Source organism: Phalacrocorax aristotelis, chromosome 5, assembly GCF_949628215.1.
Source record: "Phalacrocorax aristotelis chromosome 5, bGulAri2.1, whole genome shotgun sequence".
Taxonomy (NCBI): Eukaryota; Metazoa; Chordata; class Aves; order Suliformes; family Phalacrocoracidae; genus Phalacrocorax; species Phalacrocorax aristotelis.
The window spans coordinates 64,137,386-64,155,540 of NC_134280.1; the positions used below are offsets into that span (position 1 = coordinate 64,137,386).

Below are 18,155 nucleotides of genomic sequence, written 5' to 3' on the forward strand. Positions count from 1 at the left end.
ATACACTGAATCAGAGGACTGCTCATCATTGTCTTGTGTTGTGTGAATGTTTCTGAAAACTTTTATTAGATATAAGATTAGTTTTAATTTGGACTAGATAATTTTTTTCCTATGACATGAAGAACAGAAGACTTTACAGCTCCAATGACATCTGGTGGAGTTTGTGGGCTTAGTTTAAAAGAAGATTAACTTTCCTTGCTAATATTCTCCACGCTATTCTGTCAAAAAAAAGCATTCTCTGGAGAAATTAACAGTTGAGAGAGGAATTCTACAAATTTGTAAGTATACACTGCACGTCTCTTCAGCCCACAAAGAAGTGAAAAATTAGAGAAATATATTTAAAGTGATCTTACAGAGTAGGACGACTAGAAACCAGGCTACGCTTGCTTGTCACATACTTGCATTTTTACCACTGGGCCTCTCACAATGGCACTTGAAAGGAACACACATTTTAGCCTTTTCTCTTAGGAAAAAGTGAGGAATACCTTCTGCATTGCTTGAATCCTATTGCTGTCTGAGAGCTCCTTTTTATGTGGGGAAACATGACTGAACAACCAGGTTTTTCTTTATCCACCTCTTCCCAGTTTTCTTCGTATAGGAAAGATTTGCTTTTCCTCATGTAAAACCTCTTTTGAAATAAATACTCTGACATTTTCAACATGACAGTAAGTGTCCTCTTCTTCCTACTTTCCTGAATTTCCTAAGTATTAATTATTTCATATTGTTTAATTTTGTATCTACGTATTTTTACTTCTTGGTCAAATCTAAACAATAGCACTTTCTGAAAAGCTCATATCCAACTCTACATATTGCTCACTTTTGCATGAACGTACTCATGCTCTGACTGGGCTGTTTCTTGAATAAAATAAAGGAACAAGAACTTTGTATAAGTAAAAAGACATCTAACAATTTGCATTTAGCAATTGTTCATTTAGCAAATTCAGTACTCTATTTAAAAAGAAAATTGAAGCATGAGCTTTACATAGAAACAGTAGCATATTAAATTGAATAGTAGTTTCTGAAGCCAGTGGCAAAACATTTAGCAAACCTAATAATGAATTATAGTTAATTTTTGTTTTTTAAAAAATTAAAATTTTCATAAGCCATATTTAAATTACCTAATTATTTAAAGTCCATTATTCTATCTTTTTTTGTGAAATATTTACCACAAAGTGTATGATTTTGAACAACTCCATCAGAATCGTCTCAAAGCAGGCAGAGAGCGCACGAATCATTCTAAAATCAATTTTTAAATATAAAATTGGCTACTTGATGCATACTTAAAATTAACAAAGTACAGAATATGCATTTAACTCCAAAAAACTCAGAAGAACTTGCATGCAATTACTCATAAATTGAATTGGATCTCCTATTTAGTGGGGTACGTACAGCATATGCTGCTATTCTACAGCAAGCCATTAAAAACTGTATATTGAAACTATAAAATTATATTATGTATATAACACCACAGTATCAACCTTATCTTGACCATGTTTAAGACAGGAGAAGACAACTTACGGGTACAATTCGGAGAGCTGCTGAGCTATTTTATAAGCTGTGGGATCCCTGTCCAGTGCATATATTGTAATGTCGCTGGCTTTCTCTAGCAGAGCTGTAGTATGACCTCCGGCTCCAAACGTCATATCAAGGAAACACTGTTGAGTAAGAAAAACATCATTACCTTAGAACAGGAAAGTGATGAACCAACTGTTGATTTAAAGGTTCTTTTTCTAATCTCTCTCATACGCTGGAGGAAACCCACACCATTCAACGTAGTCACAATGCCTTTTTGGAAATATTTTGTGCAGAGTAATTTTTTTAGGGGTTGTGACTCCCCTGCCAATCCTTCCAGAACAAAAGGACAGTCATTTGGTAAAACTAACTGCAGCTTCATACTCCTCCCATTCCTTTGTTTAGAGTTTCTTTCTGAGTTTAGAGGAAAGCCACCTGTTTGCTTTGTTTAGACTTGCTCAATTTGAGGCATACAAAGATATATAGGACATGGGACTACAGGAAGCAATCAGTACCACCTTTGTAAGAATGTGCCTAGAAGGACGGCTGATGGATTTGTGTATCAATTAAAAAAGAAAAGAAAAAGAGACACTATCATAGTTTTATAACACAGATCAAAGTATGATGGCAGCACAGGCACGTATATATCCAGCTGGGACTAATCTAACTAGCACAGAAACCCTAAGTTTTCAAGGTATAGTACCACTGATTTTGGGTTCACTGTGCAAGGAAAAAGCTCTTTATTTAGGTTACCGAGATACGCTGAAGCCCAATCCTGCTGTACCTTCTCTATCATCATTACATGTGTTATTTAGATGCAGAATAAGCATAGGAATAGCCACCTTGATAACAATCCCATTTCAATTGCTACCGTGACATATTCTACGGGCTTAAGTTCCACCTTATGATAAACAGGCAGACACAGCCATCCCCTCCAGTTTTCTGAATTAAAACTGAAGACACTGTCAAGGACCTTTGAATGCACTCTCACTAAAACATACACAGGTACAGATTCAACACAAGTTGAGTAAAACTGAGCATTGAAATTCCTCTAGCGAGCCTCTCAGAACTCAAAGTTCCGGAAAAGAAATGGAAATTTCACATCAAAAACTTCACAAAAAAAAAAGCAACCCATCAAAGGAAAACCAACTTTCTATTTCATACTTGAGAAGCGTGATGGGGTCATCAAGTTTCACACAGAGATAAGGTGACTTCAAAAGGCTGGTTAACTCCCAGCTACATCACAGAGGAGAACATCTGGAGCAAATGGTTTGCTGGCAAAGATGGGAGATTGAGCAACTGGTGTGCAGCTGGTGTGCAGCAGGTCCCAACACAAGAAAGGAAGGAAGAAGCAGAAGGGCAGCCGAGATAAGACTCTGGAAAGGTGAACACTGCTCTCCTGATGGCTCTGCAGCTTCCGTAGGCTCATTCTAGAGAGGCTTCTGTAGTCAGTCCATGTGACCAACAGGCTGACCAGGAAGCTTTGCTCCTGAGACTTGCCTAAGAAACAGTGACTTGGGATAGAGTCAACCACCTTCAACCGAGGCAGCTTGGCCTATATGATTCCACTAACAGGAGAAACACAGAAAATTAGCTAGAACTTAATGATGTTTTAAGTATTTTTTAATCTGTAAAACAGCAGTACTGTTTCTAAAAGCTGCCCCATGCGCTTTCCTCCTTTGGCCCGACACACTGGCACGTAGCTGCTTAAACATCAAGAACTATTTTGTTGACAGAAGTAACTGGCTCTCCACTTACAACGCAGAGGTTGCATGACTGCAATTCCACTTAGGAAATATTTCCTTTTCAAATTATTAAGAAAGTATCTATAATTCTATACTCCACGGAAAACATACTGATGCTGAGAATGACAGTTTGTTTTGTTTTATGACAGTGTATTTAAACCAAGGTAGAAATGCGTCTGAACATCATCATCTCTAGTTTCTGCACCTCTGAGATCCCGTAACTCTTTCCTCTCAGTTGATTTAACTGACCTCTGTTGATTGGGAGGAAATTAGCTACACTAAACTAGAAAAACAGATTCTCCATATCTTGCAGTATGAATACTTGGGGTTTTGGTTTTTGTTGTGTTTTTTTCACTTCTCAAATTCTTTTTGGATATGAACAGCTTTTGAAGACATCTTATCAAGCGCAATCATATTCAATAAAAATGAATGTGATCTCGACTGATTTACAAAAATTATAAACTCAAAAGCCAGGCACCTTTTAAGGGAAACTATTTAACGTACCCCTTGAAAGAATTAAGACTCAACCACACAGTCCCTTTGGATAAAAATGGAAATTCAAAAGCAGTGAAGAACAGGTTGAAGAAACACCCAACCATTTTTCCAGATACAGTTTCTGGAAAACATAAATAAAGGCTTTTTAAATGTGAATCCCATAAAACTAGATATTTATGAAACTAATAACCCAACTGTACTGCGGCTAAAAGTTAATGAAAATTATGCTCCTTTATGATCTTTACGTTGTCATGATTTAATTTCTTTGTGTTATACCATCATGTTTCCTAAGCCTATGCTCCAGAAGCAGAACTTTCCTGTAATATTTTACAAAGTTCATGGAGCCAAAAAAAAATTCAGTTGGATCATCTTCCAGTATTAAATTGCACCATTCATATGAAGAAATACAGAACTGACGGAATATTTTTGTTTAATTTGGTAAGAAGCATGTATAAGACAAAGTTATGTTACAGAGGATATATCACTGAAACTATATCAATGCTCCCACAAACTATTTAAACATTCTGATTTATCTTCTGCCATAACAAAACCAAAAGTATATTCACTGAAACCAATTTGATAAGCACAAAAGTGAAACAGTCAGAAAAGTGTGGGTATTCTTTAAAACACAACTAGCCACAAGAATTTAGCTAGGTTTTGAAATACTTGCATGCATTAAAAACTCCAAGCTACTAAAAACATTTATTTTCTCGATAAGCTCTCCCATTATCACTGTTATCAGAGAACCTCTTGTATGATAGAGGATCCATTTGGGAGGGGGGGGGGGGGGGCGGGGAGGTGAGGTGTGTTGTTTTTGTTTGTTTTCATTTTGTTTGTTTTTACACTGTCCTGATAGTTGTACTATCCTTGTAAAAATTCAATACTGGCTATTGAATGGGATATTAAAGTAGCAAAATTTGTATTACCTCTCTTAAATGAAAATGAATATCAAAGTGTAATTGTTAAATCTGCGTTCAGCTTAGAGAACTGCAGTAATTCACATGAATTCTAGAAAATATAAAAGTCCTTTTAAATTACTTCTACAATTTCTCAGAGATATCTGATATTCTTTGATTTCCACTCAAGTTATTTCCATTTAATCCTTACCAGAGGTAATGTACATAAACAATAAACAGATCTTTCACTTTTATCTTCTATTGTTGTAGAAAAAACCCTTTAGAAACATGTTAAGGAACAACAGAAAATCAAACCCACCTTTTCATTTCTTGCACAGGATTAACCCACTCTGGAATGCACTCAAACTTGGTCACAAGAGGCTCAAGTGTCACTTAGGATTACACTTATTATGCAGCAACTCAAAACAATCAAAACCAATCTAAATTACATCACAATTCATCTTGGAAAAAATAGTTTTAATCAACATAAGTAGCATCTTCCAGGTTGTGTTTGATTGTTTGAAGAAAGAACATGCTCTTCCTTGATATCATAGCCAGAAACCTAGCACTAAAATTTCTGAAAACCTCAACACTGCCTTTCCTGAAACAGACCTACAATGTTGGCAGGGAGAGTCAAGGAAGGCATAGAAAGTTCTAGATGCAAGCAGCTACTTACTTTAAAACAAAAAAAAGTTTAGAATAATGATTTTATTCCACTGAAACTCACTAGTAATGCGAAGTTCCAGAAAATATTCTTTCTTCACCAATGGGTTTAGCAATTTGCTTGTTTCTCATACATCTGTTCTTTTTCTAAACATCTAATTCTCCTTTAGTGATCTCTAGAAAGGATTACACGGATTTGATCCTTTCTGCCTTTCTCTTACCAACACTTATGTACTATGGAGAAGGTGCTTTGTTTCATCAAGTTGGAATAGCAGAAAGTGAAAAGATAAGTCAGGGGCCTTTTTTGGCCAAGCATGTATCCAGACAAATTTGCTATTTAAGCAGTATTTAATACTCTCTGGGTTTTTCCCCCCCAAATGAATTTTTGAAGATCTTGTGGCTCATTCAAGAATATTTATATTCGTTATTTTGCTTAACAGTCTCACCTTTCCTCACACACATCTGCCTCCATTAATATTAATGAACCATGCCGAAGACCTTATAAATAAACCAAAAATTAATACTAGCAGTCCAAAGGAGAGAAAGAGAGAAAGGGTAAGGATCATTGTACCCTGACACAGTGACAAGCTCTCAATACTGTGACAGCACCTAAAAGTTTTAGTTAAGAATTCATGCAAGTGTTCACTGCGAATAAACACAGGCTTACCAAATTATAATGCCATTTATGAAAAAAAAAAAAAACACAACACAAACCAACCAAACCTTTAAGCAACAGTAGATGACACTAACATAACCTTTATATTGGGAGCACTACGTAAGAGAGGATACAGCACTGATTCAAGCGGAAGTGACTGCAGGACTGAATAGACAGTGCTGGATAAAATACTGCATCATCAGCATTAATGGAATAGGCTAAAGCATTTTTGGCATCCTAACAAACCTAATGAAGGCTACATTAAGTACATTTAAGTGGCGTAACTTTTTAAGGCAAATAAACACCTTACATGGATAATCTCTGAACTGCACAGATACATATGCCTGAACTAGCAAGCAAGAACTCATACAGATGCCTCATAATCTAGCCTTTGCACTCAAAAGCAACATTTTGCATCTAGAACCTAAAAAGTATATCACCTTAAATTATCAAATAAAATAATTTTATTATTAACACAACTTTTTATATATTCCATTCATCTTTCATGCCTGAAATAAAAGAAAGATGCTTCATTTTTTCTTTCTCTTTCTCTCTTGCCTAGTAGTTTTTAATCAAATAAAATTAAATGACATTTTATCCTTCTGGTCCTATAAATACCGGAAAAGATTATTACATGAATTCCTCCTGCAGTGACTCACCTTCCATTCTTAAGTTATGATAGCCCCATCAGAGTTCCCCTCGGGAATTTTATAATCAGTTTGTGACTGTACGTTTTGGAAACCATTTGGCTCTTTCATGACATACAGATAGCAACAAACAAAAACTTTATAGCCTTCATTTTACAACTAGCTCTAAGATAGTTACAGAGACACAAAGAGTTCATCATCTTCATTTTTGTATACAAGACTCTCCACTGACAAGCTATCACCTAATAAATACCTTTTAAGCACTTCACTTTACTATGACTGAAGTCATCTATAATTCCTATTATTATTATGTTCCACATCTAATAAAGTTTACCCCACAATACCTGACAGCCTTTGCAATTATTTTCCTTCACTGTGTAACAAAATGAAACTGCACAACTGATACAAAATTGAAACTCAAACATGACATAAGTTTCATGTAGTTTCAATTTATTTTTAAAATGTGTGAAATACAAGTTTTCTCACTAGTTCCAGTAATTTCTAGTCTCTATTTTCTTTCTACTTCTAAAAGCAAGAACTTTGTCATGTTCTGAAAGTCATTTGCTCCTTCAGATGTACAGCTTTATTTTCCGCTACTATCCTTAATTCTTTCAAGCACTTCATGGCAATCAGCTGATCTTTCACAAAATGCCTTTTCTTTCTTTTGCAACCTGACACATTCTTAAAAGAGACTTTGACAAATTATACTAAACACCCAAGACAGTCTGAACTGGAATATAGTACATGAAGTACCACGCCAGGCTTCTGTCCCAGGTATCAGATCTTCATGAGCAATCTCTCTTTGCCCTCGTTGACCACGTAACAGCATTCTGCTGTTTACCTCTTGGTCTAGACAAACTTGGGTCTCATCTTGTTCACACTTACACAATACCAAAAGATGCCTATTATCCTATAATTAACTAGTACAGATAAGTCATTCTCCACTGGTCTTTCCAACAGATAAGACTTTCTTCTAAAAAATTGAAAACCTTTCGTTCCCCAAAAAATTGCCTTGCACTGCATAATTTTTTCTTTAACCCCCAGACCTGTTTATCCACTTTTTTCCTATTAAAAAAAAAAGTCTATCCTCTATTGATAAGTGACTGTCCTCTCTGCCTTCAGCATTATGACTTGAACCATCTTAACACCAAGTTCATTGATAGAAGAAAAAAATATTTTTTAAAAAAAAAAAATCAATCTGAAATCAACCTTCCTGAGAAAACGCAGTTCCTTCCTCCAGCCCTGTTTTGCATTTCCTCCAAAAACTTACACACACTCACGGAATGGACCATACAATTATTTCCCTCTGATGCGCTTGTATCATAATGTTGGCATTTTTCCCTTCTTGTCTGAAGAAGTTTTTCTTTAAGCGGCAGTTATTCAAGCCTAGCAGGATAATGTACTGAGCAGACCATTTTGCAGCACCCTTCAGAGTACATTTTTCTGGGAGCATCCTCCTCAGAAATTAAATGCTCATAAGGCCCAGACAGCATGAGCAAATCACTTGGAAGATAATGAAGACAGCTATCACGTCAGTCAAACTGAAGGATAGGCCAGTCGTGGAAAGACAAACTGGTATTACATATATAACAACGCACGACCTCTACACAATGTAGAAGTAACTCACCTTTGCCATTTGCAATGCATGCATCAAAAATGGCTTGGATGTAGTTTTAAGAGGAAAATGTTACTCGCTAGCAATGCAAAAGAAGGGAGAAGAACCCTACTTAGTAACACCTTCTAGCTAATAGGTAGCTAATAGGAAGGACATGCTTCCTGATGTGCAGAAAAGCAAGTCAAGAGTGTTGCTGTTTTCAGAATAACAAACAGTATGAATGCAAAGTTTAAAAATATGAGCAGAAGAAAGATTAACTTGGAAAAAATATATGCTTCGCCAGTACTATATCAATATTATAGATGAATATAATATTTTAACAGTGATGCATGCCTGCTGGAAGTCCTTCCACCCAAAACTGGGCTTCACAAACAATAAACTAAAATCACAAAACTTTCCTGTGGGCGGTAGAAAAAGGAAATACATCCCCAATTTCTGCTGCCACAGCTGAGAACACAGCTCCAGTCCCAACAGTCCTTCACCCTCCATGCTCCACCTTCCAGAAGAAAAATCAGGAATTAGAAAGAATAATTACAAAATTAGTATATTTTCAGTGCTTACAGAACGTATTTGTTTTGAAAGTAAATGGCACTCTTTCTACTTTTTACAGGCTTGAAACAAAAAAATACCAGAATACTGATTCATGTGAAACAAACTCTGCAAAGAAAAGGGGAAAAACAACTATCTAGCATCCAAGCTACGCTTCCTAACTTTTCAGCTCATTAGAAGAAAAGAAAATGCCTGGTATCCACTGCTTGAAGAAAAAAAAAATAAAATGGAGAAAGACTCTTCCATGCAATTGCGACAAATGTCAAAGTAACAGTATTTTTTCTTGGCATACTGTTATACAGGTTATTCTAACAAAATAAGTTCACAAAAATAAATGGTTATGTGATAAGAGCAATGACATGTTTGTACGATACTAGAGCCACCATCCACTAGGGTATTCTAAGCCAAACATGACAAGGTCACGGCACTTCTCTTTGTTTTCACTGATCTTCCTTAGCAAGATGACAAGCCAACATTTGTCGCAGTAATACAGTTGCCACATTTGAAATGAGTGCTAGTGTCTTCTTGTAAACGCAAAGAAGGTCAAACGACTAGTATGCTTGTATTTTGAACCAAGATACTTGTTAAGGCTAACAATAAATATATAATTTATTACTGCATTGCCAGGCACTGTTGGTAGGTATCTAAGTACTTATTTTATTTGTATCTATTCAATTGCTTTGTGGGGGAAAAAAAAACCAACACAGGAACAGAAACAAGTATCATAAACAAAATAATCAACACATTGCAAGACATTTTTTGCCTCTTCATTCTCCTGGTGTTTCTATGATGAGTCATGTTCTCTAAACCTGTCTGAATTTTCTTGTTATTTACAACAGAAATTGTTCATTGTCACAACATAACTTGTTTTCCATTCTGCTTTATTTTTCAAATATCAACTCTAAGTGTATTAAAGTATAAATATATCTGACCTCCTGTTCATACATCTTGAATTTGCCACAGCTTACCATTTCAATACACTGAACTATTTCATATACACGTAAGGAGGGTAACAGAGTTAAAGTGGGGAGCAGGGACAAGGAATACTATAGGAATCTTTTTCTAGCAGTGACCTTTTTAAAGGAATAGCTGATCTGCTGTATGTGTTTTTCACAACTACTCACCGCAAACGTATTTATTAATACAGACGTTTTGAAAATAATTACTGGAGTAAATGCTTCTTGAATAAAGCCTACAGACTATTGTATGGGCACATATTTTAAGGGCCACAGTTGGAAAAGGCAGAGTCTCTTCACAGTTCCTTAGTCTTTTCCTTCCCTTCTGCAAAGCTGAGAATCCACCAGCTCAAAATTGAAAGTTACTGCCTAGTGCTGGCCCTTGTTAACACCAACCTCACTGATCCTACAGTTTCACAGACAGAAAATTAATCAGAGTAAAAATCTAAAAAGTGATATTAAGAGGAAGGAAAATTATATCAAACTTACCGTATTTCCTTTCAGTCTTCTAAAAGTAAGGATTCCGTTAAACCACAACACAAAACAGAACTTACTCATACTATGGAAGAGGTTTGTGATCCACCAAAGAGACTTCCAATCCTATTCCAGCCAACAGGCCGGACTGAGAATGCCCCAGACCCTAAATGGGCTTGTTAGGAGTTAGTGGCAAACACTGCTTTGAGAAGGCAACCCTCCCAAAACCACACCTCACTCTACATCTACCCTCTACACAGAATTATAACAAATGTTCAGATTAGTGTGCATGGAGAGTGAAAGGGAGCCTCTGGGTGCAAATATATCAGTTCTGACCCCCCAGAGACTATCAATACAAGAATATAAAGAATACAGCTAGTGCATGCATAAATACGCATACAGATACAGATTTCTAATAGCAGGAAGAACTACCATTTGAAAAATTAGTGTTCAATGAAACAACTTAATATTCATCTTGGAACTGTTCTGATTTGCAGCCTCCTTCTTCCCAGCTAGTAGCAGTAGATGATGAGAACAAACAAATATGGCTCATCCTATTCCAACTCTGAATTTCAATTACATCTGGTCAACATGACAGAAGATGGGAGAAAAGGCTCTGTTGCTCTGAAATCTGGAATACTTACCAGAATTAAGTTACAAATATTTTGTTCAGGTCTTTTTATCAGCTATTTTGACATTCTTTGGGATACAATAAAAAAGTATCAGCATTTGTATACTGTTGAGGTTTTTCTTCAGTTCCACTTCATTTTTACTTCATCAAAATGCTTTACAACAGGAGATTACCACACATCTTAGACAACAAGGAACATTTGGGCATATTCAAGTGCCTTAAGATAACTGTCAAGCGAATCGAGAAACAAAAATGTCTTCAGAAAATACAGAAAACTCTATCCTAATCAAAAGAAACTTCCCATGCCGCAACATGCAGCAATATACTACACAATAATTTTAGGAACAGAAAAAAAAAATTTTATTTTCTAATACTCTCTTTAACGTACAGGAGATATGTATGAATATAAAGTTAAGAACGCCTTTACAGATCACCTTTCTCTGAAACAGGTACATGCAGAGCAATGAACAGTAAAAAAATGCCATTCAATAATTTTATGTAATACATAGTACTGATGAAACCAGCTTTCTAAGCCAATAAAAATAATTATACTACTCCATTTTGTCCAAATTAATTTAGTCATCTCCAAAAACTGAAGTTGAAGCTTTAGTTTCACGAACATTGAACTCTGTGCATACACGCGTTCTACACTGTACAGCGAAAACTAATTCAGGTAGCAGAAGCCAGACAACCATGTAGCGCAGAGCTCTAAAAGTCAGTTTGCCCCAGTGCATTAACATGGCAAGGACTTAGCTCCATATAAAGCAGTTAAGCTATTTCTGGGACCAATGTGAAGTATTTGCACGCTACCAAAACCTCACACTTGTTACAGAATTTGATTTTTAATCAACAGAAAAGATAATTATTCTGTGATGACATTATGCTCTAACTCAAATGTTTTCCTAAGAAACTAAATGAACGGGAAGAAAACCTGTCCTGTGCAGCAAAGCATTTTAGAAGAAGGCAAAAAAAATTGTTGGGTTTTGGTTTTTGGTTGCTTGTTTGTTTGGGTTTTTTTTCATACAAGTATCTGATCCATATCCCACTCGCTACTGAAATTGTTCACAAACAGAAGGGCATAAACAGTACATTTCTCCTACCCCCTTTCTCCACATCACCTCCTAAGCATGCACAACTTAAGCCTTCTATAAAGATTTCCACAAACTGTTGATTTTTAATCAAATTTTGGCAGTACAGATTATCCCATACAGCTCTCAAAAGACGATCATGTTAAATATGGTTTTGATAAGCTGAATACAGTAATTGAAAAGGCAAGCTAACCATATTTTGCTGCTATTCCGTAATTTTTTCTTACACTACAGAAAAAAAAAAACATTTCTCCCAAACATTTACCACACAGTCAACATTCACACGTGCCTTTAATCCATTTATCTTCCTTCCCACATGGGCTGTGTCCCATCTCAAAGAAATTTTAAGATTAGTTTTTGTACAGTACAGCAAAACTTCTAACATAAGCTTAAAAGATGTTATCTGAGGTACACGCAGGAAATCTTCGTTCTGCAGTTCATCACTTGTGAAGCCACACGTCGGCATCTGTTGGAGTAGTTTTGACAGATCATGTTTATGACTAAGTCTAATGGAAACGAAAAATGAAATTTAGGACTGTCTTTTCTTAACACACATTCTGAACAACATGGTCCGGAAAGTGATAATAACCAGCAAGATGCTAAATTTTATTCCTGTAATAATTTTGCAAATCATTTGTAATCATTTTTTAAAAGGCACTATTAACATGTAACTTTGTCAGAGACGAAAAGGAAGTGATTTCAAATCTCTCTACACAGAGTTTATTTCAGGTATTATTTTGCATTTTAAGGTATTACAATTATTTCTGAACAAATCATGATGGTCATTGTGTCCAGCAAATAAAAGAATATAGTTCAAAAGGAACTTTGAACTATTTCCCGTAGGTCACTGTGAACATATTTATGCAAAAATACAAAATGAAAAGCATTTCTTTAATAAACTTATTTAAATTAACAATTACAAACAAAAAACCCCAAACCTATTAATTGCAGTGCCATTGCAAAGACATACACACAGGTAAAGTCACTTACACCAGCTCAGTTACACCAAACCATCCAAAAGGTCGGTGTTGACTTTGGAACATCTTATTATGGTAACAAACAATCCATTTAAAAGAGACTAATGGAAGTAGGATCACTTTTCGTCTGAAAGACATACGGAGTCTTTTTCCTGTCAACCGGAGTTCATGGCTGGACTCAATTTACAACTCTGATCAGACTAACATGCTTAAAAACAAAAAAATCTGCAGCATGTAGAAATCTCACAAGTGCTAATTTTACTTTTATATGAAAATAAGTTAACATAATTATATGCTCAATTTCCTTTTGAGTATACCACAGCGCTTAATAGAAACCACCACCAAAAAACCCAACCAAACCAAAAAAAACCCAAACCAAAACCCATGGTGGCTTTCCCCACACAAAAAAAATCTCCTTGAAAAACAATGTATTTTTATTGTTCACCTTTGGCTGAAGTATAAATACAAGATCACAAATTGCACAGTGCTATCAATTCAGCTTCATTATGAATGAAAGTTGTAAAAAGTAACTTCCCTTCAACACTGAAAAATCTACTCATCTGAACTCTTTAAGCAGTTTCCTATTAGTAGTATTATTTCACATAATATTCCCTACTGATTAAGCAATGAATATTTTTTTAAAAGTTACATATTTTCAAATACATTTCAAATGTATTATTCTTCTAGAAGTCATCAAAAGGCAGTGATCACAGAATAATCTCTCATTTGTTAACATTATTCATGCAATAAGTTCATAACGTTTTTTTCTAATAACCAACTCAGCAAGTTCTCTTCTCTCTCTCTCTAAGCTACGGCTTAATTTCATTCCTTGTAACTCATATCTGAACATATTAAGAGTAGGCTTCTGAAACTCACCATCCAAACAGGAAAGTCTTAATTATATATGCAGAAACCCAAAGTAACATATCATTTGTCATCTCTTAGGAAAGGTTGGCCCCCAAACATCATTTACATAGTTTGTAGAAAACAGTGCTTATAGAAGTTCCATTTCATAGGAAAGGTTTTAAAAAAAAAAAAAACAACAACAAAAAAAAAACCCAACCATAATCCTCCATATACTCCCTCCCCAGACAAACCCACACCACTACGGTGTTGGATAAAATTGCAAACATGTGATGCACATTTAAACACTCTGAACAGTGTTATCATCTAATGGAAGTCTCTGTCATAGTTTGCATTCAGAAAGGACTGTGATGTTTGTCCTACCACTTTGGTCCTTTCATTTTCCATTTCCAATTATTTCTATTGTGCAAAGTTGAAGTGCTTTGGGGTGTTTTCATTTTTTAACACACACACTCTCCAAAGGAAATCAATGTGATTAACAGAATTAATTCTGTTCTTTAGGGTACTGAAGCTCAGCCGACTTACAAATGAAACATCACATACTCTGTAACTATTTCTCTTCACTTTAAGAATAAAAATGTTTGTAAAGCAAAATCAGGCTATTGGTATTTCTTACTCGACAGGCTTAATACACAACATTGTCCTCCAGCTCCGCTGTGTTATCCTTTATCTCAAACACAGCACTGCTTAAGAACTGCAGGCTCAGGGCATGTTCAGTAAAGCATGACACATTACCAGCTCCCCTTTTGATATTATTGAACCCAGGCTACTTTACTTCAGCTCTAAGATCAGTATTTCTTTGAAAAGGTCACACCTGCCAACTGTTTGCTGCCTACTCCGGATATGAACAGTTCAGTCCAACACTGGAAAGGGATACAGTGCACAGAGTTACCAAAAGTAGCCTGTAATTTAGATACTTTTCTATTTGCAGATGGCTGGGTTGATAAGTAGACCTGATCATTAGAAGCAGAGCTGAGCAACTATGCAACAGATTTATACCCTTATCACGCCAGTTCACATCAACCTATCAAGTAGCATCTGCTTCTCTAACAGTCATGTCAAACACCACGCTGATAATGCCTCCTTTAGATACTGCGAGGTAGACTAAATGTTATAAAAAGGGATCTTCTGCTTAGAAGCACAGACCACTGCAGAGTATGTGCTGTCAAGGGACTGTCTGCAGCAACAAAACAGTGTGCTGTAGACTAGCATACCCTATGAGTCAAATGAATTCTGCTATCTCCAGACCTTGGTTGATGCCCCATGTCTTGCACTGGATGCTAATTATGTCTGCTAATATAGTGACTTAGTACAAGATTTGGCATGCCCTGATACTATGCTTTTTTTGCATATGTATTGCATTGATCAACCAATCCTTGTTCTAGTTGTTTGAAGATTTCCTAGTATCTAAACAAATCACATAAATAGATACATGAGTAGACACCGAAGTTAAAATACCACCACAAATCACATTCTGCGATTAGACCATCAGCCTTGTTTATGATGCTTTTTGAAGAGGCAATTGCGCTGGCTCAAACTCCTACATTATATCACAGCAACTTTTGCACTACAGCAACAACATTAGTATTAGTATTAGTAAAGTCTATCCGTACAATTCATGACTGCAGTTACTGCTAAACAGCAGTAAGCTCTTGCACACCTAAGAGTTATGACCGTCAAACTCAAGTCAGTGGAAATATTTTCTGCAAATCGCTTGGTCCCAACACATCTCAGCATCCTTTCCAGAAATTACTTCTGCAGAAATAATATCTGCCTGAAAAGGAAAAAGGTCAGGTGTAAAGTGGCAAAGGAAGAAGAGACACTGCTACTGAGAATGCAGGTTACACTAGTCATCTTTTCATGAAATTAATACAATATTTTTGAACCATGGTAGAATTCAGCCATTTATTTATGGAATACTAAAAAATGTTCTCAAATAATTGATACAATTTTTTATTTTACATTAAAATCTCAAGATTATTTACAATGAGATTTTTTTAAAAAATACTTTTGTAATTTTATAGTATGTTTTACAGCAATTGTTTTCCATATTGTAAGAAAATCCCTACAGAGTTACTTATACAGTGAGTGATTGTCTTACTGTAGCTAAACATAGCCACTCTAAAAGCAAGCAATAAACACATCGCACATTTTTCAGTAATTAGAAATGCAGTGATACTAAACTTCATAGAGCGGAGAAGATTTAATGACCTCCAATACACCGTAACTGGAGATGCTCAAATTCTCATCTAATATGCAGGTACAATACACTAATACATAATTAAAGAACAGGCAGTTACTGATTTATATTTATGTGAGATCAGCTTTACAAAAAGCAACATGCTTCAGACTCACAGGCAATTAAAACCATATTAATTTCCTACCACAAATATGAGTTCAAACTTCTAGTGAGAACAGTATGACTTATCATTCACTTTAATACTCTTTATTACATTAATACAGCAATCAAAAACATAATACAGACCCTGAGAAAAATCCTGTCATTCACCACTGGCAAAAATAATGCACATAAAAACCTTGTAGAACTATACAGTTTTCATATAACTCATTGATTACAGAAGGCACATACTCTACCCTTCAGAGCATATAACTGAACACCAGGAACTTCCAACCTCTTGTGGTAACTCTGCAACTGGTTCGATAGTAGTATAAGAAGTCTTAATCAGCAACATGTAATTGTAGTAATAAAACACATTTAAAGTGTCTGCAGTGTTGACGTGTCACCAAAAAAGAACACGCACCTACGATCTGAACAAGTGTCCCTTTACTTCCTTTTTAAGGCGAAAACCATTCTCAGTTGTATTACTTGTGTATTTCAACATAACTTGCAATGCTGGAAATCACAGAATACAATGGCATGACTGAGTTAAGCAGATTTCGGGGGGCGGGGTGTTCTTATTTTGAGAAAAAGTTATTCAGCTGTTAATTACAAAAGGCATAAACAAGTGCATTAGGAACATAATAAACTATATTTTACATTGAAATTGTTGAAGTAATTCCTTGCATTTCAACATGACAGTATAGATACCATCATACACCAAAAGCTGGAAAGAGGCAGCATACCAAACTCCTCACTTTCTGACAACAGTCTTTGTTTACAAAGTACGAGCTGTGGCAGCACATTACAAAACAAGGAGCCGATTTGGCTCACCTCTCAGTTATTATTGGCTGAAACAAGACGTACAGAGCGACTACATCTGACTTAATTACACAGATTAGATATACACACAGTAGTTGAATCAACCGGTTCTAACACAGCATTAGTTGAAAACACAACAAACAGAAGCAATGCTACTTAACATGCAACCGTCCACATAAAAAGTTGTTTTAAAAATCCCTACACACACAGAGGAAATAAGACAGCTTTTATCATGAGAAGAAAGAGTAAATACAGAAGACTTTCTTGCTCCCTTTTGTCTATTATTGCCTGCAAACAAATTGTTTTACTCAGTTTTACTATAATGATGCTTGTATGCCACGACCATTTATTAGAGGCCAAAGGAATTACCATTAGTAAAACTCATTTGCTTTATGAACTGTACACACATACAATATAGTTCTTCTCAGACGAACTTCTTAGCTAACTTAAGACAAGATCAAACAAATGAGTGTGCCAGTAAGGAAGACCATGCAGATAACAGTAACAATTCCATGTAATTACACAGATTAGTAGTCATCTCCCTTGGAGCAAAGCAATTAAACACATGTTTATCTTCAGATGTAGTTTCATTTACCTCCAAAAGATTATTCATGGGTTTAATGTTACAAACATGCCTAGAGTGCTCAGCTGTCTTGGAATCAATGTGCACAACTAGATGGGTCTGTTAGTTTCAGTTGTTCACTTTATCCTGTATTTCCGTCCAAAAGTTAGTTGCACATGGACAATTAAAAAGCAATTATACCTTTGAATCCTCCCTTCTACAAGCAGAATCTGAGCCACCAAGCCATCTTTTTGGATCTAGCTCTCAACACATTCAGCACTGCTGAGCTCCTCTAGCCATGAACATACGTAACGCCTGCTGTTGCATCCACAAGCTTGCACTGCCCTGCGTACAACCAACCTGATCTTCACTTTGCTGGTACTGCGACACTCCAGGCACATGCTGGGATGTAAAATTATCTGAAGAGTGTTTTTGCAAACTGTATCCACCTGTAGGTATTTCATCACACCCTTCTTCCTTTCGCTCTTCTGAGAAAAACTAGTTTGACATTTTAAATTGACTGCATCAGATTTATCATCAGAAAACTAACTTAAAATCAGCAGTTCCAGTTTAGAACTGTTTAAAAGTAGCAATTTCCTTTGTTCCACTTACCACATCCTCAAGTGTGGATTCATACGGCTAAATAAATAAAATCATCACCAAATA

At 35.8% G+C, this 18,155-nt stretch overlaps 1 protein-coding gene across 4 annotated transcripts in view; it reads right to left on the reverse strand.

Annotated features, from left to right (window-relative positions):
- METTL15 (methyltransferase 15, mitochondrial 12S rRNA N4-cytidine) overlaps positions 1-18,155 on the reverse strand; it is a 97,342-nt gene that overhangs the window by 52,474 nt on the left and 26,713 nt on the right. For all 4 annotated transcript variants that reach the window (XM_075094937.1, XM_075094938.1, XM_075094936.1 and 1 more), the window contains exon 3: positions 1,519-1,655. In XM_075094937.1, coding sequence (XP_074951038.1) covers positions 1,519-1,655 — 137 coding nt within the window. The remainder of the gene's footprint in view (positions 1-1,518; positions 1,656-18,155) is intronic.